General features: G+C 69.0%; 2 protein-coding genes across 8 annotated transcripts in view; both read right to left on the reverse strand.

Moving 5' to 3' along the window:
* Positions 1 to 717: 717 nt before the first annotated feature.
* FASN (fatty acid synthase) lies at positions 718 to 18527 on the reverse strand. 2 transcript variants are annotated; one of them, XM_045984722.1, is made up of 42 exons: positions 18274 to 18527; positions 16540 to 16673; positions 15738 to 15890; positions 14417 to 14590; positions 14098 to 14298; positions 13866 to 13988; positions 13663 to 13778; positions 13447 to 13581; positions 12462 to 12930; positions 12197 to 12384; positions 11919 to 12108; positions 11229 to 11323; positions 10965 to 11099; positions 10678 to 10881; positions 10386 to 10501; positions 9912 to 10087; positions 9623 to 9814; positions 9460 to 9540; positions 9158 to 9346; positions 8781 to 8960; positions 8493 to 8693; positions 7644 to 7948; positions 7000 to 7392; positions 6760 to 6924; positions 6559 to 6677; positions 6205 to 6359; positions 5868 to 6071; positions 5546 to 5696; positions 5285 to 5463; positions 5079 to 5198; positions 4847 to 4969; positions 4511 to 4734; positions 4224 to 4425; positions 3980 to 4131; positions 3778 to 3869; positions 3372 to 3523; positions 3026 to 3271; positions 2600 to 2788; positions 2147 to 2377; positions 1824 to 2047; positions 1642 to 1740; positions 718 to 1495 (listed from the first exon to the last, which is right to left on the reverse strand). In XM_045984722.1, exons 2-42 carry the CDS (start codon positions 16664 to 16666, stop codon positions 1106 to 1108), a joined length of 7560 nt encoding a protein of 2519 aa, XP_045840678.1. In that variant the 5' UTR covers positions 16667 to 16673; positions 18274 to 18527; the 3' UTR covers positions 718 to 1105. The 2 variants fall into 2 exon arrangements, with proteins under 2 accessions (XP_045840678.1, XP_045840679.1); XM_045984723.1 differs by having other exon boundaries at positions 16540 to 16699.
* Positions 18528 to 21602: 3075 nt separating this feature from the next.
* CCDC57 (coiled-coil domain containing 57) overlaps positions 21603 to 25041 on the reverse strand; it is a 91241-nt gene continuing 87802 nt past the window's right edge. For all 6 annotated transcript variants that reach the window (XM_045983996.1, XM_045983995.1, XM_045983997.1 and 3 more), the window contains one exon: positions 21603 to 22209. In XM_045983996.1, coding sequence (XP_045839952.1) covers positions 22007 to 22209 — 203 coding nt within the window. In that variant the 3' untranslated portion in view covers positions 21603 to 22006. The remainder of the gene's footprint in view (positions 22210 to 25041) is intronic.

Below are 25041 nucleotides of genomic sequence, written 5' to 3' on the forward strand. Positions count from 1 at the left end.
TGACCCTGGACTCCCTGGCTGCAGGGTCCAGCTCTCTCCGCTCATTTCCAGTTGGCCCAGAACTCAGCTCCCCACACCCCATGGATCCACTGGGGTCTACCTCCCCCCTTGGCGCTCAGGGTTCTGATGCTCAGGGGACCTCCCTGCCCCCGACTTCCTTGGATGCGCCTTTGTCTGCCCCAGCGTGACGGTCAGTCTCTCGTTCAGCTCGGCCCGTTCTGCCCAGAGCAGCCTAGGTGTGGCCGGGAAGGCAGTGTGCCCACACGATTCACACGTAGGACCCCGACTCCCGGTCAAGATCATGCTCAGTTATGTGGGCAGGACCCCTCAAGTGAGCAGAAACCCCGGCTTCCCTGAGGAACAAAGGCATTCCGGCAACAAGCAATAGCGCCGGGGACCCCACACTCAGCCTGGCCCACCTCTTCAGTCTGCAGCGGCGGGTTATCTGCATCCCACTGGCTATGTGTTCCCAGCAGAGCTTCCGCCTGGCCCTCCAGGAGCCTAGCCCCGTCCCTGCCTCTGAGGGCTGCAGGGAGCAGAGGGGCAGCCTGCCACCCCAGGTCCCCATGGCAGCTGTCAGAGGAGGGAAGGAAGGGTGACTGGAGGCCAGAGCTCAGGTGGGGTTCAACTGTGGGGAGGCCGGTGGGCCTTCACCGGGTTGGGGTGAAGACGGGACATCGTCCAGACGTGGCCCGTGACACGGACAGTTACAGTAAATTCCAGAACTCAAGCAGCAACATGAATCATGTTTCTTGAAAAACGAATAGAGACAAACACAGACCGGGTGCCCGTGTGCCCTGGGATGCTCCTTTCCACAGGCCCCTGCATCATGGGGGCCCCAGGGCTGGGGCTCCTGCGCCCCCCGCCTTCCCAGGGGGGGACGAGGCCCTGGCGTCTCCCAAGCGACGCAATAAATAGGAGAACCGAAGGGGCGAGCGGGGGGAAGACCCCGCGGGCCCCACACGGCACCCCGCCCGCCGGCCGACCCTTCACAGACCCCGCGGGTCTCCGAGTCGGCCGCTGTGGCGGCGGGGGTGGGGGTGGGGGCGGGGCGTGGGCGGGGTCCCACCGGCAGGACCCCGGTCCCCCGGGGCGCGGGGGCAGCTTAGCCCTCCCGCACGCTGACGCGGGGCTCGGCCAGGGAGCTGTGGATGATGCTGAGGATGGACTCCAGGCCGCTGCCCTCCAGCAGCGTGCGGTGGTCGCCCTCGATCACGTGCACCGACACCTTCCCGTCGCACACCTGCGACAGGTTGTAGTCTGCGCCCAGGCCCTCGCCGTACAGGCCGCCGGTCTTGGCGCGCAGCAGCGTCACGTTGCCGTGGTAGGTGGCCCGGGGCGCGTACTGCTCGGCGGCGCGCAGCTTGTCGTAGAAGGAGCGCCCGGCGAAGCTCAGCTGCCGGCGGTCCAGGCCCGCGTGGCTGCGCGCGATCAGGTCCACGGCGGCCGCCACGCGCTCCTCCAGGCCCCGCAGCGGCAGGAGCATCTCGAGCACCTGCGGGCCGGGGCACGGGACGCCCGTGAGCTGCGCGCGCGGCCCCCACCCGGGGGTCCGGCCCCACCCCCTGAGCCCCGCCCCGCCCCCACCCCAAGCCTCGCGGTGGCCCCGCCCCTGGCCCCGCCCCCCGCCCCCCGACCCACCCTGTCGCGCTCCACGTCCGTGAACTGCTGCACGAAGAAGCACATGGCCTCGGCCTCGGCCTCCGCCTCGCAGCCCAGGGTCATCTTGGCGCGGTAGCTCTGCGGAGGGAGAAGGGGCCGCTGCAGCGGGGCGGGTGGGGGCCGAGCGGGGCAGGGGGAGCCGCGGACGCCGAGGGCCTCACCTGCGTGTAGGCCAGCACGTAGGCGTGCGAGCCGTCGAACAGGAAGAGGCTATTGTGCGCGGGGGCGGGGCTGGGCTGCGCGGCCTGCAGCTGCGAGCACATCTCGAAGGCCACGCAGGCCCCGTACGAGTAGCCGGCGATGCGGTAGGGCCCCTCGGGCTGCACCTGGCGGATGCACTTGATGTAGTAGGCGGCCAGACTCTGGATGCTGTCCAGGGGCGCAGCTGCGGGGGAGAAGGAGGTCAGCGGCAGGTGGCCGGGGTGGGACATGCACACCACCCTGCCTTACTGGGGTGGGGACAGCCTTGCAGGACGGGTCCCACCTCGGGTACACTGCAAGCCGTAGGTGGGGATGCTGAGCTTGGCAGCCAGGCTGTGGAACACGGTGACGGAGCCCTCGATGGGATGCACCAGGAACAGCGGGCGCTCAGAGCTCTGCACCGAGTTGAGCCGCGTCAAGGTGGGGCCCTCCGGGTTCACCAGCAGGGTGCTCAGGTTCAGCGGGGCCTGCGGACTGGCAGGGCTGCTGTTCGTGGGCGAGGCGTCCGCCAGCTCTGTAAGGAGGGGAGGGTGCTAGGGAGGCCCAGGGCCAAAGATGGGTGGGGGGCCCGAGGCCCCATGAAGGGCTCGCAGGAAGGGGCCCGATGGATGGGCCCTGACCCCGGGGGGGGGGGGTGGCTTCGGCTGCTCGCGAGCCCGCAACACAGAGCGGCACCCGGGGCCGGGTGGCCCAGGGACGCTCCCCTTTCGGCAGCTCTGTCCTCACAGCCACGCACCTCTCGCCGGGCCGTCCTTGGCGGCCAGCTGCCGCAGCCTGCGGAACGAGAGCTGCCCAATGTCCCGCATGGACAGCAGGAGGTCGTGCTCGCGCTCCAGCATCTGCCGCACCTCCACGCCCATGAGCGAGTCCAGGCCCAGGTCCGCCAGCGTGCTGTCCAGGTTGACAGTGGCCAAGTCTCGGATGCCTGGGGACAGGGACCCCGTTGGCAGTTTGGCAGGCGGGCCGGTGGGGGGGGGGCTGGGTGGGCGCGGACGTGCCGGCGACCGGTGCCCTTCCCAAACCACGGTTGCCTGCTTCCCGCACGCAGCCTCCCACCCTGCCCCGTGCCAACCCCGGGCGCCTGGCCTCTCCCGCAGCGAAAAGGCACAACCTCTTCCCAGCCAGGACGATGGCAGTTAGCGGGGACGGTGGGCTCCCTCACCCAGGATGTGGGCCACGGCCTTCACGAGGTCCTGCTGGGTGCTGCTGTCTCCCTGGGCGGCGGCCTTCTTCTCAGCCAGCACAAAGCTGCTCAGGACAGGGTAGGGCTGGCTCAGAAAGAAATCCAGCACCTCCAAGCAGGAGCTCATTCGCTGAGGCAGCGTCCCGCCGATGACCGTGTCGTTGGAGCCCGTCGACTGCATGATGAGGCCCACGTCACCGATGGCGCCCCACTGCACGGCGAGGCCTACGGGAGGACCAGGGCCAGCGGGCCAGGGTGAGAGGGGGCACCCGTCGGGGCTGCGGCAGGCGGTGGGGGCTGCCGGGCGGGGAGCGGGCTGGCCCACCTGGGAGCCCGTCGTGCCGGCGCCTCTCACACACGCGCTCCATCGTGGAGTTGGCGAAGCCGTAGTTGGTCTGGCCGGCGTTGCCGCGCCCACAGCTCACGGATGAGAAGGCCACGAAGTAGTCCAGCTCGGGGCATGCCGCCCGGGTCACCCTGTGGGTGCTCGAGTCACACCCTGCTTGCCCAGCCCACCTGCCGCCATGCCCAGGAGCCCCCACCGGCTGAACCGCCTCCACGGCCCCGAACCCCCAGCTCAGGCCCCAGCAGAGGCCGCCGCCTGGTCCCCGAGTGGCGGTGGGAACTGTGCTGGGCTGCACGCAGGGCAAGAGACAGCTGCTCCCAGGTCAGAGCCAGGCCGGGCTGGGGGACGGACACGGGGACAGGGCTGGGAGGGCCGGACACCTCACCTGTCCAAGTTCACGGTACCACTGTACTTGGGCTTGTTGACGTCCTGGAAGAACTCAGGAGTCTGATTCTCTAGCACGGCATCTCTCAGGACCTGGGAGTCAGGGACTCTTAGCAGCTGTCCTGACCTCATGGCTCTGGAGAGAGTGGCCTGGGAGGGCCTTCCCCAGGGGGCCTGCTCGGGAACCCCTCAGTCACACTCACCACGGCCAGGTTGAAGACGCCTCCCACAGGCCCCAGCTGCGTGGCCTCCGCGATGAGGCTCCGGGCCCCGTCGAGCGAGCTGGCGTTGCTGGTGGACACCAGGACCTGCACGCCCTGGCGTCTCCACTCGCGGACTTGCTTGGCCTGGTAGCCTGTGGACACGGGGCAGTGTGGTCGGCCCCCTGGGCTTCCAGACCCAAAAGTGCAGAGCTGAGCGGGCGTCCCGGCCCTCAGGCCCGCTCACCTGTGCGGATCCCGGAGCGAGAGGTCAGCACGAGCCTCTGGGCGCCCCGCAGCACGAGCCAGTGGGCCAGCTCCAGGCCGAAGCCGCCCAGGCCGCCCGTGATGATGTAGCTCTTGTGGGCCACGCAGAACGTCTTGGACACCGCGGTCATCAGCCTGGGCCTGGGCACCTGTGGCGCTGCCGCCGGCTCCTCCCCGAGCACCTGCGGCCCAAGCAGCCCCGCTCAGGCCCCGACCGCAGGGAGGGGTGGGGGGGTGGGGGCCGGGAGCCTCAGGGGCTGTGCTCACCTGCACCACCACTTTGCCGATGTGCTTCCCCTGCGCCATGAAGCGGAAGGCGTCCTCCACCCGGTGCTTAGGGAACGTGGTGCACTTGAGGGGCCGCACCACGCCGTCCCGAATGCCCGCCTGCAGCAGCGCCGCCACCTCCCCCCAGCTGTGGTTCACGTCGTTCAGGAGCGAGTCGAGCAGGATGCCGTGGAAGGTCACGTTCTTCAGGAAGACGGCCATGCCTGCACGGGCAGGGGGAGGGCTCACCACCCGCGGCACCCCCTCCGCGGCTGGCCCTGCGGACCTCGCCCGAGAGCTGCCCCCCGCCGCCCGCCCGCCCGCCGCCCGCCTCACCCAGCTGGTGGTTGTTGGAAAGGTCGAATTTGCCGATCTCCAGGAAGCGGCCATGCATGGCCAGGCAGCGCACGCTGGCCTGCAGCTTCTCCTCCGCCAGAGAGTTCAGAACCAGGTCGACACCTGGGGGCGGGGGTCGGAGAGGTCACCACCGGGCCCAGGTCCAGCCCCGGCCCCTGCCTGGGCCCGGGGGGGGGAGGCGAGGGGTGGGTGTGCTGGGGCCACCGCTCACCCTTCCCGGCCGTGTGCCGTAGCACGTGCTGTTCGAAGGACGTGTCCCGGGAGTTGGCAAAGCTGGTCTCGCTGAGCTGGGGGAACCTGGCCTGGAGATACGCCCGCTTCTCGGCGGACCCTGGCAGGGAGAGGCGCGTGCCGCTGAGCCAGGCCGTGGGGCTGGGGTTGGCAGCCCCAGGCTCCCGCGAGGGCCGGCGGGCTTACCCACGGTGGTGAAGACGCGGCAGCCCAGGCTCAGGGCGATGGCGATGGCGGCCTGGCCCACGCCGCCCGAGCCCGAGTGGATGAGCACCGTCTCCCCGCGCTGCATGCGCCCCCGCACGATCAGCGAGTAGTACGCGGTGCTGTACACCACGGGCACGGACACGGCCTCCTCCAGGGTCCTGCGGGCACAGCACGGGAGGTCAGCTCGGCCTGAGGCTCGGCCACAGCCGTGCAGGGCGACGGGCCGAGACCCCGACTCACCAGCTGGACGGCACATCCCACAGGAAGTCCTCCGACAGCAGGACGGAGGTGGCCAGGCCTTCCGCGGGCACTAGTCCCATCACGCGCCTGCCACTGGCATCCCGGCCAGAGAACTCCATGCCCAGCATACAGTCCCGGGAGGACCATTTTCCTGGGGACAGACGGCTGCGGTGAGCCCTGCGTCTCCCGCGGGCGGGGGGGGGGGGCGGTGCACAAGCTCAGGCACCAGGAGGCTCCAGGTCCTGAACGCTGCGGTCGGGGACCCTCCTCCTCCCAGCCCCTGGCCCAGAGCGTCCGCCGCGGCCGAGGATGCGCTCCGCACCTGGGATGGCGTCGGGGGACAGCTTGCCCGTGGCCAGCATGATGTCTCGGAAGTTGAGGGAGGCGTAGTTGACGGTGCAGAGGTGGACGTTGGGGTCAGTGGTCTGGGTGTGGCGCAGAGGCGAGCAGACCCAGCGGATGGAGGAGAGGTCCCCCCGGGTGAGAACGTTGACAAAGGCGTGCTCAGTCTGCTCCTCTGGCAGGCCTGACGGCAGGAGGGAAGCGGGGCTGCCACGGGGGCTTTCCAGCCAGGGCCCCCCAGGCCCCGTCACCCTCAGCCCACCCAGGTGTAACGCAGGGGGCCGGTGGGGGTCGGGGAGTTATCTCGGGGCGCTCACTGTGCTCCAGCGGGAAATGGCGGAAGGTCCCCCACGACCCGTCCCGGTAGACATTCATCACGAGGTCCCCCTGTAACACCTTCTGCAGCTCCGAGGAGCTTGGGTCCATCTTGGGGGTGGGGGACGTGTCGCTGAGGTTGGACACCAGGATGCATCTGGGGTGGGGGGGAGAGAGGGCAGAGCAGGGAGAGGGGGCAGGGCAGTCAAGGGAGAGAGCCTGGAGGGGAGAGGGAGGGAGCAGTGGAAAGAGTAGGGGGGAGGCAGGAGAGGAAGAGAGCAGGAACCGGAGAGAGGAAGGGGGCAGGGCGGGGCGGGGGGAGGGGTGGGGGTCTGCAGCCCCGGGCTGTCCCTCACCGGACCCGGTGCCCGCCGGGCTCCCGGCGGAGACAGTTCACCATGCCCACGACGCCCGACGTGGGGCAGCTGGCGGCCGTCAGCCACACGGGTCGGGAGGAGCTGTCTGCCAGGATGTTCTGCGGGACGAGGGAAGGGCTGGTGTCGGAGCGGGTCCCCAGGCCCGTGGGCGTGGTGCTGGGCGGCCCCGCAGACACTGACCTTCAGGGAGTCCACCCAGCGGAAGCTGGTGTCCTCCACGGGCAGGAAGACGGGGCTGCCCTGCCGGGCCGGCCGGCGGCACAAAAAGAGCGCGGAGCCGTAGAAGGACCTCTTCAGGGCCACCAGACGCAGGGACGCCTGGGCAAACAGCCCCTCCCACTCATCCTGCGTGGGGGGCGGGGTCAGTGCTGGGTCCCCGTGGCTGGCTCCCGCGCCCCCGCCCACAGGCTGCCTCTGCACCTGGCTCAGGAGGCCCTGCTCGCCTCGCTGGGGCTCCGGGCAGGTGAGGAAGGCGACCGTCTCTCCCAGGAGGTGTCCTCTGAGCAGGGTATGCAGCAGCAGGAAGCCACCCTCCTTGAGAGCGGCCGCCATGTTGCCAAGGGCCGCGGCCGGGTCACAGAGTGTGGCCGCCGCACCGTTGCACGCCACCAGGTCTGCGGGGCCCAGGCTGCTGGGGACGGGGCCCGCAGGGTCCCACTGGCCCTGGGTCAGGTTGTACTCCTGCAGCTTGGCCTGGGCGGCCTCCAGGGCCTGCGGGTGGCGGTCCGTGGCCGTGTAGTCCAGCTGGAGCATGGGCTGGGTGCTGAGCAGCGGTGGGATGCGGGAGTAGAGGCAGCCGGCACCCGCCAGCACCTGCAGGTGGGGACAGCACCCTGGCCCAGCGGCCCACCAGGCACACGCCCTCGTCCAAGCCGGCGGACGTCTGCCGGGAAGGCTCACCCGCCCACCCTGCCGCAGAGACTGCCGGCTCGTGCCCTCCCCCCAGCCCACCTTCAAGCAGGGCAGAAGGGGCAAGGACACGAGGGCAGCCTCGGCACAGCCTCTCATGGGGCCCTGGCGCTGCTGACGTCTGAGCCTGCTTAGATCCGGCCCCACACACCCACCTCGATGACGCGCATGCGGGGGCTGGTCAGGTTCTCCATGGAGGTGTCCAGGCAGGCCTTGAATGCTGGGGCGTCGAGCAGGCCGCAGAGCAGCGGGTCGTCGTGCAGCAGGGGCCTCTGCTGGGCCAGGAGCTGCGCCAGCTCCATCGGCGGGCTCCCGTTGAGCTGGAGCTGACCGGCGGCGGCCAGCAGCTGCGGCAGGCCCTGCTGCGTGGGCTCCTGGGGGACCTGAGCCCCGTCCAGCCCGGGCACCACCATCTTCAGCCCCTGCTGGGCCACCTTGGTCTGCAGGGCCTGTGCCAGCCCTGAGGAGGGGAGAGACGGCCACTAGGGAAGGGTCCCACCTGCACCCATGCTCCCTGTGCCCGCCCTCAGAGCAGGCCCCATCGCTACCCAGGGCCCGCTGCCCGCCCCACCCCTGCAGAAGCGAACAGATGGGAGGGACGGAGTGGGCAGCCTGGTCCTCCAGGACCAGGAGCCAGGCCCCTGGGTATCATCGAGGCATGAGCTCCGCAGAGTGCAGGCTCAGCGCCCCACCAGTCACCCCCCCACCCATCGGCGCTGGGGCGAGGGCAGGGTGCCGTCTGCCGGGCCAGGACCCCCGCACGCCCCACCCCCCGCGATGGCTGGCTGGGGACAGAGGCCGGAAGGACGAGTCTGTCCTCATGCCCCAGGCCGACCCTGGATGCCAGGGGCCTCTCAAGGAGGCGGGTTTCTGCTCCTTGTGAAGCAGGAGGTTGTGGAGCTGGAATGGGTCCGGCGAGGGGCTGCGTGGGCAGGTGAGGCTCCCTCCCGCCAGAGGCAGCGGTGAAGGAAGGGCGGGGCACAGCCGCAGGGACCGGGACTCACCCCTGCACAGCTGCAGCTCCTGCTGCAGGGCCTTGTCTCCCGCCAGGAGCTCCCCCTCCACGTGTGGGGTGAAGCAGAATTTCTCCAGGATGGGGGACAGGTGCTCCAGCCGCCGCGGGGCCGTGGAGGCGTGCAGGCCCGAGAAGAGGGCGCCCCCGGCCACTGTGCTGTTCAGGCAGCTGCTCACCACCACGTTGGCCACTGTGGGGGACAGGCAGGGGCGAGTTGGGGGCGTGCGGGCCGGGGTGGCCGGGGGTACAGTGGGGCGGGGCCGGAACACGGGGCTACCTTGGGCCTGGCCCTTGAGTGAGTACACTTTGCGCCGGTGCGTGGCGGGGTCGATGTGCACGGAGGTGATGCGGGTGGGCAGGCGCAGGCTGCACTGGGCCGTCCCCAGGATGGAGAGCTGCATCATGGCGTCCAGGAAGGTCACCCAGTTGTCCTTCCACAGCAGCTGGCCTGTGTTGCCTGTGGCCGAGGGGCCGTCAGCGCGGCCAGGCCGGGCCTCTCGCGCTCACGGCCCCTCCCCTCCACGTGCCCCCTCACACCCTGTACAGCCTCCCCCACCCGCCGCCCCCACGATGGCTCCCGGATGCCGTGTGGCCTGAAGGGAGGCGACCCCAAGGCTGGTTCCCTGCCCGTCCCACGAGGACGTGGCGCCCTACCTTCAAGGTCGGCCTCCAGGATGCCCTGGAAGTGGGGGCCGTAGTCATAGCCGCGCAGCCGCAGCACCTTATACACGTCCCCCTGGGACAGGCGGAACGCAGCTGTGGGGTCCGCGGGGTCCGTGGGGGCCGGGCCATCCTGGCTGTCGAAGAACTTGGGGTCGGGGTCCTCCCACTGGTACACCTTCCCTGCGGCAAGGGCAGAACAGTCTGAGGTGCATCCCACGGAGCTGGCCGTCAAGGGCCCCCCAGAGGCCAAGCCCCCCAGAGAGCCTGGGCCCGGCCGGACGCCCGCTGCTCACCGCTCACGATCAGGTTGCCGTTCTGAGACACCTCGAAGGTGCGGGAAGCCTCCAGCAGCCGCACTTCCAGAGCCACGATCCCTGTGGATAGCAGGGCTGGCGCTGAGCCGCAGGGGTCGGCCGTCGGCTCTCCTGCCCTCGCCCGGCGGCCGCCCCACCTCACCGGTCTTGGGCAGGACGGTGGCCTGGTGCAGCGTCACCCCCTCAAACACCACAGGCGTGTCATCCATGTTCTGGGTCAAGGCCCGCGCCAGCGTCCTCCAGACCAGGCACAGGTAGCCGGTGGCGGGGAAGAGCACGCGGCCGTCGATGCAGTGGTCCACCAGGTAGTGGTCGGGGGACTCGGGACTGGTGTCTGTGTGGGCTGAACCTTAGTGCCGGCACCTGGGCGGGCGAAGGCGAGCCCTGCCAGCCCCGTGCCCCGGCCTTGGCTCCCCTCAGCCCCTCCTCACCGATGTTGTAGATGGTGGCCGCGGAGGAGCCGCTGGAGCCATTGGGGAAGTCCCCCGCCGCAGGCACGTCCCAGGTCTGACTGTGGTCCCACTTGATGTGGGGGGAGATGAGAGGGGTCCCCCGGGGCACCGGGACCTCCATGGGTGGATACAGGTCATTGGGGTTGGCGTCAATGCTGGGGGAGAGGGCGTGGTGGTGTGAGGTGCCTGGCCCGGGACTGCCGCGTCGCAGCCACAGCCAGCCGTCTCCCACGAGGCCCTGGAGGCCACCCGGACGGGGCACGGTGGGGGCCAGAGCAACGGAGCTTGGGGTGGCCCGGCACCCACCTCCCACTCCCCGGGGACGACCTCAAGGCCCCCCGAGCGGCCCTATAAAAACGCTTTGCTGTCAGGGAGAAGCTCCCTGTGGCCCGCCCCACCCCGCCCCGGAAGCTGGCCCCCTCCCCCGCGCCCCGGCGGGGGCAGCCGACCCACCCCAGCAGGTGCAGCCTGCCCACGTTCCGGAGGAAGAACTCCAGGTTGTCCGTCTGGTCCTTCTTCATCAAGGGGACGGTGGTGCAGCTGGAGTTGAGGCTTCTCTTCAGGACGGCCTGGCGGGGTAGACGGGCTCGACCTTCCTCACCGGCTCCCACCCGCCCCCAGGCCCAGACCCTCGGCTGCTCTTGGCCGATGCCCTGAGACCAGGGTCCCTCCTGGGACCGGCCGGCCTTCCCCACCCCGGCCCGGGCCCCGGCCCCGGGGGCGGTGGGGGGGGGGAGGCACGCACCTGCAGCAGCGCGTGGGGGGCGATCTCAAGCACCACGGCGTTCTCGGGCACGTGGTAGAGCGCCTCCTGGAACAGCACCGGGCTCACGAGGTTGTTGACGCTGTACTCCGCCGAGCACGTGCGGGCCAGGCTGCCCTGCCACTGGGCCTCGGGGATGGAGGTGCTGAGCCAGCGAGCCGAGCGGGGCCTGGGCTCCCGGATCACCTGCGCACACGACCTGGTCAGCGCAAGGCCTTGGCCGCCGCCGCCCTGCCTCCGCGCGGCCCCCCCGAGGGCAGCCGACCCACCTTCTTGAGCGCCTGCAGCAGCGTGGGGGCGATGGGGTCCATGAAGTAGGAGTGGAAGGCCATGCCGCCCGTCCGCACCTCCTTGGCAAACACACCCTCCTTCTTCAGCTGCTCCAAGAAGGTGACCATCTCGGCCTGAGGACAGAGATGTTCAGAGCTGTACGGGGGGAACCGCACCGACTGCCTGCCCACCCCCGTCCCCACGGAGCTGCCCCCAAGGGACGAGGAAGGGACTCGGGGACACGCCTGGCCTCGCGGGCCCACCTGTGGTCCTGAGATGGTCACCGTGTCTTCGGAGTTGTGGCAGGCGGGCACGACGCCGGGGGGGCAGCGCTGCTTACACTCCTCCCAGGACAGGCCTGTGGGCAGGGGTGTCCTCAGGGGCCGCTGTGGAGAGCCAGGCGCACCCCCCCGCCCCCGCAAGGACGGGGCCACCCGAGGCAGGCCCTAATGACGGGTGTGGTAATAACAGCCGCGGAGCCGGACCTTTACGGGCACTTTCGCTCCTGCTGCGTTTGATCTCAAGGGAAGGTGCTCTCTCTGTTGTCCCACGGGCGGGCAGCTGGGTCCCAGATACTTGAGGCCACCAAGGGCCTTGGCCTCTCCCGTCAGCCCCTCAGGGTGATGGCTCTTGGAGGTGACCCTCCTGTCTCCAGCCCAGCCTACCCAAAGCACGAGCAGGTGCCAGTGGAAGGGAGCCACAGCGAGCCACCCTGATGCCGCCTTTCCCGAAAGCCCTCGGGCTGCTTGCCTACAGGTGGGGGCTGGTTCTCAACCCCACGTGGCTTCAGCCCTCCCTGTGGCCACTGTGCCGGCGTTGACAGCTGGCCGCCATGCTGCACCCAGCAGGGTGCTGGGGTGGGTGGCCGCCTCTGCCCCGTGGGAACATAAGGAATCCCAGGGATGACACTCCCACCCCGGACCCCCAGGCTGGCGGACCTCGGGGACACCCACCCACGGCTGCCATGGCTCCTGGAGGAATGCTGGCCTCCTTGATGCACTGGCCCCGCCAGTAGGCAGTGAGGATGGTCTCCTCCCGAGTGAGGCAGCCGTCGGCGTAGCCACAGGCCACCTCCCCCAGGGAGTGCCCGATGATGCCGTCCGGCCGCACGCCCATTGAGGTCAGCAGGTCTATGAGAGCGATCTGGGGGGAGGGGGGAGGGGACGTGACACGTCACGCCAGTCCGGCCACCAGCACCGTCCCAGCAGCCCGTCGGGCCCCCAGGGCGCACCTGGATGGCGGTGAGGCTGATGAAGGTGTGGACGAGGTCATCAAAGGTGGCCTCGTCCTTGCTCAGGAGCAGCTCGGACACCTGAAGGCCCAGGGGCTTCACGACCTCGTCGGAACGCAGGATGGACTCCCGAAAGCCGTGCAGGCGCATGAGGCTCGACCCCATCCCGTGCCACTGCGCGCCCATCCCTGTCCCAAGGAGACGGGTCAGCGCTGGCAGCCGCCAGGCGCCCACTCTCCCCCGCAGGGCGGGCCTGGGCTCTCACCGGAGCAGATGAACCAGACCGGCCGCGGGCCGGCGGGCAGCGTTGGCGCCTCGTGCACCTCCAGGCTGCCGTCCTGCACGCCCAGCACCGTGAAGCCCCGGAAGGGCATGGTGGTGGGGGAGCTGGCCGCGACGTCATTGAGCATGCTCACGAAGGCCAGGTCGCGGTGGTGCCGGTGGCCCTGTTCCAGCAGGCAGCGCACAGCCTCCGCGGTGCGCCCGCTGGCCCGCAGCAGACGGGGCAGGGTGATGTGCGGGGTGGGCGAGGGCAGCCGTGAGTTAGGTCTGAGGATGACGTGCACGTTGGAGCCGCCGAAGCCGAAGGAGTTGATGGCCACGATGCCTCCGCGGACAGGCAGTGGCCGGTCTACCACCTGCAGCCGCCCTTCCCGGAGGGCGGGGATATTAGTGTTCGGGCTGCGGAAGTGGAGGTTGGGGGCCCAGAGCCCGTGTTCCAGGCACAGCAGCACCTGCGGGAGGCTCGCAGTCAGTGGGGCAGCCGGTCCCGGACACTCAGCACTGTTGCCGGAGGCCTGCCTGTCCCCAGCCTCAGCCCGCCACGGTGCAGGGACCCAACAATCTGACCTCGAGTCCCTTCCCCTCTCTGAGCCTCCTGCCTTCACCTAGGGCCCCATGGTGGCCCCCGATGGGTGGGATGGGGGCCTAGACACAGAGGCACCCCCCCATCCCTGCCAGGGCTCCCTCCAGGAACCAGTTCTTACGGGAACCACCAACAGGTGACTACGTCAGCCCGAAGGCACCTAGAGCACCGGCAGCTACAGGGCGTGGTCTCCCCACAGGCCACCCAGTCCCCGCTGCCCCCCTCTTCTGGTTGAGTGTCTGACCCACAGGGAGCAAGAGGAGAGACCCGTCATAGGCCTGGCTCCTGCTGTCCGGGCCTCCGTGGCTCACGCCCCTCAAGCACAGCCCGTGGGACCTCCCACCCCGGCCTGGCAGGCAGGACGGCTCTGGACTCGCCCACCCACCTTGGCCAGTGCCGCGAGCCCTGAGGCGGGCTCTGGGTGCCCCATGTTCGACTTTGTGGACCCAATCAGCAGCGGGTCCCGGCGGGTGGTGCAAAGGGCTCGGTCAATGCTGTTCAGCTCCTGGGGGTCACCCACCTGTGGAGGACAGGAGGAGGGTCAGGACCCTAGCCGGGTGCCTCTTGGGCGTGGGGTGTGGGGCGCTGGCGGGGCGCTCACCTTGGTGCCTGTGCCGTGGGCTTCGATGTACTCCAGGGACTCTGGGGCCAGCCCCGCTGGCTCGTACAGGGAGCGGATGAGCTGCTCCTGCGCCTCTCCGGAGGGGAAGGTCACACCTGCAGGACGAGCCGGGCCTCAGCCCCCGGCCGATGACCCCTCGCGGTAGCCCGGCCCGGGGCCCCTCCAGCCCCGCTGGCACCCACCTTGCTCCTTGCAGCCGTCGGTGTTGGTGCCGGCGTTCAGGATGGTGGCGTACACGCGCCGGGCCAGGGACTTCTTGGTCAGCAGCATGACCACCACGGCCTCCGAGCGGCAATAGCCGCTCCCTGTGGGCAGAGCGCCACTGAGGCCCGGGGTGCTGCAGACCCTCAGCCTCCAGGCCAGGTGCCCTGGGGCTGCCGCCCGCCCCACCCCCGCCACCTGCTGCCAGCTCACCAGCCTCGTCGAAGGACCTGCACATGCCCTCGGGACTCAGCATGCCCAGCTTCATGAACTGCACGGAGGTGTTGGGCTTGAGCAGGATGTTGATGCCGCCCACGATGGCGCTGGGGCACTGCCCGCTGCGGATGGCCTGGTACGCGTTCTGCAGAGCCATGAAGCTGGACGAGCACGCTGTGTCCAGAGCAATGCTGGGCCCTGGGAGCAACAGCACAGTGTGGGGGCCTAGCGGCTCGAGCGGCGTGGCCTCCCCTGGGAGCCCCGGCCAGCCATCCTGGGGGAGCCAGGGGCCCAGAGGAGCTGAGTGGGTACCCACCTTTAAAGTCAAAGAAGAAGGAGAGACGGTTGGCCATCATGGCACGCTGGCAGCCCACCATGCTGTAGCCCACGAGAGTCTCGGGGTCTCGGCTAAGGGCCTCCGAAGCCTCAGAGCCGCTCACGCCCACCCAGACACCAGTGTGTGTCCCTCGGAGTGACGCTGGGTTGATGCCTGCAGGAAGCGACACTGAGACCTGGCGGCTGGGCCGGCTGCCCAGCTCTGGGGTAAGTCCTCCCCTCTCGGCCCGACTCTGGAGGGGCCTGAGCAGAGCAGCCAGCCCAGGTAGGGTGGAAGACAGATAACTGGGTCACAGGGAACTCGGGGCCCGGGAGACACGTGGGGCTCCAGCCTCTAGGTCAGGCAGAGGCCAGAGAAAGCCGGAGGTGAGGACAGAAGGCAGCATTGTCTGCGGGACACTCCCCTGGCCCCTGGTGTCACCAGTAGGGTCTGGCAAGCCCCAGGGACCAATGAGCACCCGAGCAGCAAGGGCAGCCTGCCCTAGGACAGGCTCAGATAAGGAAACAGGGGGAGACAAAGGCTGAGTGTCCAGGCTGGGAAAGGAGGGAGGGACCCTGGCCAGCCCCCCGGGGAGCAGAACCCAAGGTCTCTGCTTGCCCTTCACTCCAGGGAGCTCTGTGCCGGCAACACTGTCGAGTTCAGGGCCCAGGGGCTGGCCAGCCGCAGGGCAAGCGAGCGGGAAGGCCGGGACTGCCGGCCGCCAGTGCGATGGGTCGGCCCCCAGGTTCCCCCTCAGGGCCGGGCTCCTGCCACCCACCTGCTGAGGTGCCCCGCCCACGAGGCCAGCCTCCTCTTCCCACCAGGCGGGACTCCTAGGCCCCTGGGGTGGCAGGGACAGGTCTGTGCCCCGCGACAAGGGACAGCTGTCTCAAGGCACTTGTACAAGGCCAGACACAGCCCAGACAAGGGGAGAATGGAGGGCACGAGTCCTGGGGACCGGCCCCCACCTCCCGGTCGGCCTGGTACTCCACCCTCGCCCCAAGAGCAGCCGTCCTCTGGGGAGGGAGGGAACTGGGGCGTCAGGGCACGCCAGGGACACCTGCGCGCGCTGTTATGAAACCTCAGCCTGCTCCCAGGCCCACGCCTCCTGCACCGCCCTGAGCCCATGGGCCCTGAGCCACGGCCCTGGAGAGCCACAGCGCCCTGGGCTGCTTCCTTGCTATTTCTGGTCTTCAGACCTTCTGCTTTTAGAAGCGGGAAGAGGCAGCGTGGTCACGATTTCTGGAGAGGCGGGAACCTCAGGGACGGGCCCCCAGCCCCAAGGAGGCCACGGCTGGCCCGCAGCCTCATGGGGACCCACCTCCGTCCAAGATGGCCTCGTAGGCGACCTCCAACAACAAGCGCAGCTGGGGGTCCATCGTGTGAGCCTGCTTTGGGTGGACCCCGAAGAAGGAGGCGTCGAACCTGGACAGGTCCTTCAGCTTGCCGGACCGCCTGGGCAGGCCATAGAGCCCTGCGGACACGGGCAGGTGGAGGGCTGTGGGACCCGAGGGACCAACGGCAAAGTCCCCGCCGTGATGGGGAGCCACGAGCTCCTCAAGAAGACTGGGCAGGGGCCAGTGCTGCTGGGTCTCGGGGGCCCCGTGAGTGACAGCAGCCCTGCTTCTGAGCAGGGGCCCCACTGGGTAGCCACGTGGGAGGTGGCCTCGGAGCAGAGCACAGTGGGGACGGGGCCTCCTCCCGCTCACCACTGCCCCAGCCGGAGACCCCTGCCTGCCCTAATGCTGCCTGGCGGCAGCGGCCATCCCAGCTCCACCGGCTGACTCACACCCCGCAGATCAGGTACAACGGCTCTGGCTCTGCGGAAGCACCTCCTGGGCGGGAGGGAGTCAAACCAGCTTCCCGAGAGAGCCTGGCATCTTATCTGGCAGTGGCTGGCTGGGCTCGGAGGGACAGGGTGGTGGGCGGTGGGACCAGGGGTGCCTGCCCCACCTGGCCTCACCCTGGATCTGCCCCCCTCAGTGGGTCACCTAGCTCGGCCATGCCCGGGCTCGCAGTCCCCAGCCTTGCCTTGGTGTCCAGTGGCTCTGACGCTGGGACGGGGGCTCAGGCTGGAGCCGGTCAGCCTGGGCGGGAGGGGAGTGCGGGGGCCACCCACTCACCAGCCTTCCATCTCCTGTCGTCGTCTGTCACCATGTCTATGCCGCCGATGAGATTGGCCCAGAACTCCTCCATGTTGTCCGACTCGGGCAGCCTCCCGGACATACCAGCGATCACCACCTCCTCCATGGCTGTTCTGTACAGGGAGGGCAGCGTGCGGGCCTGGGGCTGGTCAGCTGCGGCGGCCACACCACCAGGATGCAGCCTCCCGCCCTCTCCCCTGGCTTCCCGACCCCACAGCACCACCTATGGGTCTGAGAGCTCTGAGACCACAGTCCACAAGGCCAGCTCCTGTGCCCTGCACTGGCTGGGACAGAAGCCCCGCGTGCGTGGGGTGGGGGTCCATGGCGATGGCGGTCCAGCCGGCCCTTACTCATCATTGGGAGGGTTGGGCCCTCCAGCCTTCGGCACTGACCTGTGCCATGTGGGGCCCTGGCCTGGGTGACTAAGCTGTGGCCCTGCTGCCCTGTACTCTGTGGGCAGGTGGGCTCCGCACCCTGCTGCTGGGGTGCTCCTGGGACAGGGCCATCCTGGAAGGGCCAAACTCTTCCGGGGACGGGGCCACTTGGCCTTCAGTCTCTTAGAAGCTGACCCTCCTGGAATCAAGCGAGCAGAAGAGGGGCCAAAGTCTGATGGGAAAGCAGCAGGAGAGCTGGGGGAGTTGGCCCACACTGACCAGTGGGCCCTACACCCCACATGCCGGCTTGTTCTCCACTGGGGGCAGTCCATGGACTGCCAGGGCTTGGGAGGAACACGGGAGTCCCAAGTGACCCCCTGCAGGGGGACCCACCCAGCTGGTCAGACCACCCAAGCAGGGTCCAACCTGGGAGATCCGTCCTTGGTTGGGGGGGGGCAAGGGCTGCTCACGCCCGCACACCTGTGCAGGTGAGGCCTCAGGACACCCCCGGCCGACCTCTGCACAGCCCGGCGGACCACCCAGACTCAGGTCCCCCGAAGCCCCCCTGCGCGGAGAGCCCCCACCCCAACCTGAGCACGAGCCCTCCTGGGCGGCCCCTGGAGGAGGGGGCAAAGCCAGGCTTGGTCCGGCCACTTCCGCCAAAGCCCCAGGGCCTCGTGGCGCTAAGGACCGGCGGACACAGCCTCCGGCCGCCCCGGGTCCCCGAGCCTCTCCGAGCCAAGGGCGCGTGAGCGGAGAGCAGCGTCCTCGTCGCGCGGCCCCGCGAGCCCGAGTCCCGGCGCGGAGGGAGCCCCCACCCCCAGCGCCGAATAAAGAGCCCTTTGGCGGCCCGGGCGGCCCGGCTCGGGGGCGGCCGCTGCCTCCAGAGAGCGCCCGCGGTCCCCCTACTTGCTATTCACCGAGCGCGGCGCGGCCCGGGCAGGGGCTGGAGACCCCGCGGCGCCGCCTCGCCTCGCCGCCCGCCCGCCCTCCGGCGCCTGGGGCTCCGCGCGGCGCCCACGTGACGGGACCCGGCCGCCCCCCCGCGGCCCAGCACCCCGGCCGCGGCCCTCGGCACCGGGGCTGCGGGATGCGGCCGGGCGGCGCGGGCCGCGTGGTCCAGCCCGCGACCAAAATGGCTGTTCGGGGCGCGCCCGGCGTCCGCCCTCGCCCACCCGCCCCGCCGGCCCCGGCGCCCCGCGCACCCACAGCGGGCGCCTCGGATCCGCGGCCCGACGGCCCGTCCCCTCCCCGCGGGAGCGCCCCGAGCCCGCAGCGTGCGGGCCGCCGCCCCGGCCTCCCGGCTCCCCGGCCCCGGGCCCCGCCGGGCCGCTCGTACCTGGTCTGGCGCGGGCGGCGGAGCGGGCGGCGGAGCGAGGATGGAGCGGGCGGCGGAGCGAGGATGGAGCGGGCGGCGGAGGGGAGACCGGGCCGCTGCCGTCTCTCTGGCTCCCTCTAGGCCGGCGCGACTCTATTTAACCGCGGCCGTCCCCGCGCGGACACGCCACATGGGCTGACAGCTTGGCTGCGCCGCCCAGGCCAATGAGCGTCGGGGCTGCGCCCCGGGACCCGGCGCGCCGCCGCCGATGGGGTGATGCCGCGCGCCGCCGAGCCGCCGGGACCCCGCGCGGGGGCGCGCAGCCGCGGGGAGCCGAGGCTCGGGGGGGGGGGGGGGCGCCGGGAGGGGCGCCTCGGCACCCCCTCCCCCCGCCCCCGGCTTCCGAGCCCCGCCCCGCCCCGCGGCCCCGCGCAGAACCGCCGGAGGCGCAAGCGCACGCGCCGGGGCCCGAGGCCCGCGGCCGCCCCCCGCCCCCTCCCGGGGCCGCCCCCCGCCCCCTCCCGGGGCCGCCCCCCGCCCCCTCGGGCCGCGTGGCCACGTGTGCGCGCCGCGCGGGGGAAGCTGGACGGGGATGTGCTTGGGCGCCACTCGGGGACCACGCTGGGGGCACGCGGGGGGGCCGGCCGGACCCCCGGGAACACCGACCGACCGGCCCGCGCTCCGGCCGCGCGGAACGGGGCTGGCGTGGGGGGGCGGGGGCGGGGCTCGCTCCGCCGCCGCGACCAATCGGGGGCCGGGGGCGTGCGCTCCGGCCCAATGGCGGCGCGCGAGTGGGCGTTGCTAGGCGATAGGGTGATGGGCCGGGCGGCGCGGCGGTCGTTGACCCCTGCCGAGGGCTCCTGGGGCGGGGTCACTGCCGGTCACCGCAGCGGGGCGCGGCGGGCCTCCCCGGTCCCGCGGGCCGGCGCGCGCGCCCCACGGCTCCCGGAGCCCGCGGGTGGGGCGTGGCACGGACTCCGCTCGGCGTGGTTCGAACAAAGGCGCCCCCCCTGGGCAGAGGCGCGCGCGCGCACGTGGCCGCTTGCACCCACGGGCGCGCACACGCCCGGCTGGAGGCTCCGGCCCCGCGTCTCCGCGCACTGCCCAGCTCACGTGCTGGTCCAACTTACAGAAAGACCTGGGCTTCCAGACCAAAAGGAGACCCACCGCCTGTCTAGGGGTCAGCTGACACTCCGGGAGGGCCGCCTCCCTCCCTAGTGGCTGTGCCGTACGGGACCCAGGCGCCGTATGGGCCCCCAGCAGGTCCTTTGTGAGGCTAGGCAGTTCGTGTCGGGCCCAGGACGGCCAGTGCCCTGCTTCCTGTCCACCGCCTCATTGTCTTGAAATCAATGCTGCGCTCCTCGGTGGCCCCTCCGGCTTTGCCTCCGGGAGCTCAGGGACTGTGGAGCCGGAGACACTGGCCAGGGACGCTCAGGGACAGCACAGAACAGGACTGGCGGGGTGACACCGGTAGCCGCAGCTTCACTTGGCCGCATGCCCCTGGATGCCCCACGGTGCTCACCAGCCGTATGAGGTCCTCGTGGTCCCTCCACGCCCGGACGCTTCCATCCTCCCTTGGCGTCTAGTCACTGGGGGGCTTCTAACTCCTGATAGTGGAAGGAAGCGCAGGCCAGGAAAAGATAGGAGAGTGTCCTGAAGTCCAACAGCCAAATTAATGTCCTGAACAACCTTCCCATGGGTTTTTCTTTCTCTTCCAAATTAAAAATTTTTCAGCTACCTTGTACCCTGGGCCGGGAGTCACTGGACCATGGTGCATCATGCTCCAACCTTGGGTGACTTGAGCGATCCCAGGCTCATTTCTTGCTGGTCAGTGGGGCTCTGCTCACGGCAGCCTGCAAGGGGCCAGATGATGGGGGCCTACCCCAGGCTGGGCCAACCTGAGCTGGAAGGCCTGGTTGGCACCTTCAAGGGAGGGCTCGGAGATTCGCTCATGGGCTTTTTTTTTTTTTTTTTAAGACTTTATTTACTTATTTGACAGGGAGAGATCACAAGCAGGCAGAGAGGCAGGCAGAGAGAGAGGGAAGCAGGCTCCCCACCGAGCAGAGAGCCCGATGCAGGGCTCCATCCCAGGACCCCGAGATCATGACCTGAGCCGAAGGCAGAGGCTTAACCCACTGAGCCACCCAGGCGCCCCGCTCATGGGCTCTTAAGTGCCTCTTTGGAAAGTCACAATGCATCTCGGTTCAGGTTCTCAGCTTAAGGAAGTCACACAGCCATGCCTCACTTCTAAGGACACACCAGAAACGGCAGAGCCCTGGCACCCCCCCCTCCCGGCAAATCTTCCTCCAGGTTGCTGCTTCCTGGCACAGCGGGAAGGGCCCAGCATGGCCCAGCTCCGGGAAGCACAGAGGGCCCAGGGTGAGTATTATCCTGTGGCAAGGATGTCCCCAGGCCCGTGTGCCGTCACATGGAGCTCAAGGGTGCACAGGACGGGGCAGGAGCCATTGCAAACCACTGGGGCCTGGTCTGTGATCTCTTGGCCCGACCTCAGGGAGACGCGTGAGCTGCACCACCACCGGTTTGTGGCCTCTCCCTGGGGTGTGCTTCCACGCGCGCCCCTGCGCCTGAGCCAGGCGGGGAGAGCACGTCGTGCACATTCTGCTCGAGGTCAACGGAAGCCACAAAGGTGGCGTGAAGTGTGCCGGTCGGCCTTCCCGGACACTCTCCCATCCTCCCGGAGAAGCCGTCTGCCCGGTTCCGTGGGAGCCAGCTGCGCAGAAAGGGAAAGCCTCCGTGCAGAGAGCTCAGGCTGCTTGCGGGCACAACCGCACTCTGCCTAGGGTGGGGACAGGCTGTCTCCGTTGCTGAGCGCTGCTGTGGGTACGGAGCGGCCTGGCTCTGCCAAGCAGGTGTGGACACCAAAGGAGCCAGAGGCTGAGGGCTGCAGGCGAGCACAACAGGAAACTGTGACCGCTCCCTGCAGAGCAAGTGTCAAGCATGTGAGGTTAGGGGGCGTGAGACGTTTCTCAGGTGGGGAAGTGTGGGCGTGGTTTCGTGGTACTTGGGGCAAGGGGTTCAGTGCCCGGCCCCGGGCACCAGGCTGCTGGGAATGCCTCACTTCTGTCCTACGTGGGGGGCGGATGTAGAAGGCTCCAGCCTGACCTGCTGGGTTGGCCTCATGGGGCCAAAGAGGTCTAGAAGTCCCACCCCCACGCCACCAGCGGCCAGAGGCCAGCAGCTCGGCCGTCCCTTCTTCCAGGAGGTCCCCTCACACGGGCAGCACCCTGTGGGGAGACACCTGGTTTTTTTTTTTTTTCAAAGATTTTATTTATTTGACAGATAGAGATCACAAGTAGGCAGAGAGGCAGGCAGAGAGAGAGAGGAGGAAGCAGGCTCCCAGCCGAGCAGAGAGCCCGATGCGGGGCTCGATCCCAGGACCCTGGGATCATGACCTGAGCGAAAGGCAGAGGCTTTAACCCACTGAGCCACCCAGGCGCCCCGAGACACCTGTTTTGTGGGCGGGCATTCTGCTCCCCGTGCCCCTCAGCCCCGCAGCAGGCTCACCAGCCACGCTGCCCTCCTGGCTTCCTCTCCCAGGTAAGGACCACAGGGCCGAGCACGAGCACGGGACACGCAGGCTTTAATGGCTCTGGGTCGGTCAGTGGGGCCTCCGCTCCGGGGCCGTGGGCTCACCCGCACACTCACACTCTCCTCGTGCACATGTGGGCACGCACACACACCCACCCCTGATGCGGGATGAAAGCGCAGGCCCCACGTGCCACCACGGGAGAAGTCAGTCCTTCACATTGTAGTTACGGATCTTGCGGGGCTGCTGGCAGCCTTTCGTTTTTGCAGGGGGAGCTCTGGCGGGTCTGGCGGGGAGGGCCTTTGCCTGCGCTTCCATCTTCATCCCTTCGACGGCAAAGGCTGCCCCTGTTGCCACGGAGCATCCGTCCAGGTGTCCGAGGCTGTCGGCTGCTGGCCGGGCCGTGCACCCTGCAGAAGGACAGCAAGAGAAAGACCTGTCACAGCATGAAGGGAGGAAGGGGCAGGAAGCCTGGGCTCCCCGAGGACGAGCTAAGCGGCTGCGCCTCTCGCCCGCACAACCCAGAAACCCCACGCCTTGGCCCTCGGAGCAGAGCCCGTCAGGCCAGAGGTCCTCCCTGGGGCACGAGCTCCACGGCTGCAGCTGTGCCCCGGGGGCCGGGCACGGGGCGGATCTCTGGGACACACACTCCCCAGATGCACCGCAGGGCCTGGGGCTGCTCCTCCACCGGACACTCTGGCCACACCATCTCTCGCCGGGACCATTTCGTAATGGGTCCCCCGGGGCGGGTGCTGAGTTAATGGTTGACCCAAGGCAGGTCTCAGGCTGTCCCCAGCTGTCAGCCACCTTCTGCCTGCTGGCCGTGCTTGCCAGCCCCTCCCGCTGCCCAGCAGTCCTGATGTGTGCGTCCAGGCACAGGCCGAGGACCCAGGAGCCTGGACCACGTGCCGCACGCGTGGGCCCACGCTCAGGGGCAGCCCTTCCAAAGTGGCCACTGCGGCGTCTCTGGACTCGGGCGCGGTAGGGGCTTCCAGTTTCCAAGCTTCCCTCTACTTGACAAGTTTTTAGAACTAGGACTGTATTTCTTTTGTAAACAAAACAAAACAAAAAAGATGGTGGTGGGAAGCAGCTACCGCGGTAAGGTTCCCTGAGAGGTCAGAGTGGCTCTCTCTGTGGACTGGCCCAGCGGGGAGGGCCGGGGTCCCCGGAGGACCCCAGGAGGGTCCCGGCGAGTGGGAGAAAAGCCGCCCCAGAGAGCACACGTGGGGCAAGGTGGGGCCCGGCACCAGCATCTCACACAGAAGACACACGGGTGACACCACGCCACACGTCTCCCGGGGCCTGGACCCCACAGGGCGGCACGCAGCACAGGAGGGGGACACCGCGTGGCGGGGACCCACTGGGTGCGGCCTGAGGATGGGCCGAGGGAACGGGAGAAGGACACACAGGTGAGGCACACTGTGGGCTTGCTGGTAGTGTCCCCAGCGCTGGGAGGTGGAGGCCTGCCCTGTGTGCCCAGGTCCCTGGCCCTCGCCGTGGGCCTCCTCTGTCCTCTCAGGTACCCGGAACTGGTCTGTTCCCTACAGGCTCCCTGGGGCCACACAGCCTTAGGCCCCCTTCCTTAGGCCCTTCCTTAGGCCCCGTTCTCCTCCCGGGGCCTGGGCTCCAAGCACCGGCATCCTGGAGTGGGGCAAGGTTGGTCCCTGGATGTCCCTGTTCCTCTCTGCTTCCCGAGGCCATGGCTGTGTCTCTCTCATGGAGGAGACGCCCGTGCCTTTGGTTCTCTAACTGTAGATCACTTCCTTCCCCGCACATGCCCTCCTGCCCCCACTTTCACCGGCCCCATGCTGATAGCTGATAACATCTGGGCCCGTCCTGGGCGCCTGGGTGGCTCAGTCGGTTGGGCGACTGCCTTCAGCTCGGGTCATGATCCTGGAGTCACAGGATCGAGTCCCGCATCGGGCTCCCTGCGTGGTAGGGCGTCTGCTTCTCCGTCGGACCTGCCCTCTTCTCATGCTCTCTCTTGCTCTCATTCTCTCCCTCAAATAAATAAATAAATAAATAAATAAAATCTTAAAAAAACCCCAAAACTAGGCCCATCCTCTGCTCCGAAGGCAGTGGCCAGCGGGGAGGGGCAGAGTTGGGACCCTGACCCCACAATGTGAGGGACCAGCCCCCCGGCCCTGCAGGGATTCCGCAGGCCTGGCCCGAGTTCCCCCTCGCCATCCACTGCCACCGGGGTTGGAGAGGCGGGGGACACTGACGCTCTGGGAGGAGGAAGAGCCCAGGCCCCGAGGCCCTGCGCTCGGGGCCCGCGACGCTGACAGGGGGAGCAGGGCCTCTGAAAGAAGACGGCGGAGGCAGCCATGCGGTCTCGGGGGTTTTTGTCAGGCCCCTTCCCGCAGAGCCCTCCCCGAGGCGGCGAGGAGGCAGCCAGCTGGCCCAGGTGTGAAGCTGGACGGGTCATGCCTGTTTGCCCTGTAACCATAACCTGAGACGCACCCTCCTCGCTCAGGCACGTGGCTGGTTTGTGGCGGGGGGATCCCCCTCCGCTCTGCCCTGCCCGATCCCCACCTGCAGAGCCCGGCCTGGGACTGCTCTTTCTGCGCTGGGGCCTGACTTGCCTCCTGTCAGCTGCCGGTCTGGCTCCGCGGCGCCCAAGGCCTTGCGGCTAAGAACCTGAGAGTGGGAGCCCGTGTCCATGCCGGGCTCCCAGGGCTCTGGGAGTGCTCCGAGCTGCCCGGTTGCCTGGAGCGGCTGCAAGCCCTCTTCTGGCTTGGGGAGGCTGGCGGCTCTCAGGAGCAGGTCAGGCTCACGGCAGCCTCGGTGGGTGCAGGCAGCCCTCCCGGCCCCCCTCCTTCCATCCTGGGTGCCGACAGGCCCTGCTTCCACCGAAGCCTCCCTCCTGCTTCCGCAGGAGCCCCTCATGCCGCGGGGTCCAGTCCTTCTCAAATGAGATGAACGGTACCCGCACCTCGCCTTGCCTCTCATCCCAACCCCTGCAACTTTCCTGTAAGCGGGCTCCATGCCCAGTGTGGAGCCCAACACAGGGCTTGAACTCACGAGCCCGAGATCAAGACCTGAGCGATCGAGAGTCGGATGCGAAACCGACTGAGCCCCCCAGGCGCCCCCCAACCCTCCTTTTGATACATGGTTGTGAATTAGAATATGCCAAACTCCCCAGAACCTTTCAAGGCTTCCTACCATGGTGGGACGGAGCCCAGGCCTTTGGGAGACCGTGCATCACGCGGGGCGGTCTCTCTCTCTAAGCCCACGCCCTG

This window comes from Meles meles, chromosome 18 (assembly GCF_922984935.1).
Source record: "Meles meles chromosome 18, mMelMel3.1 paternal haplotype, whole genome shotgun sequence".
Classification (NCBI taxonomy): domain Eukaryota; kingdom Metazoa; phylum Chordata; class Mammalia; order Carnivora; family Mustelidae; genus Meles; species Meles meles.

Coding starts and splice junctions, on each gene's coding strand:
- FASN (XM_045984722.1), bottom strand. CDS start 16,666: ATGGAGGAGGTGGTGATCGCTGGTATGTCCGGGAGGCTGCCCGAGTCG. Junction 8,961..9,157: donor CCTGGAGGCCGACCTTGAAG/GTAGGGCGCCAC, acceptor CCTCGGCCACAG/GCAACACAGGCCAGCTGCTG. Junction 3,524..3,777: donor GGTACCGTGAACTTGGACAG/GTGAGGTGTCCG, acceptor GAGCACCCACAG/GGTGACCCGGGCGGCATGCC.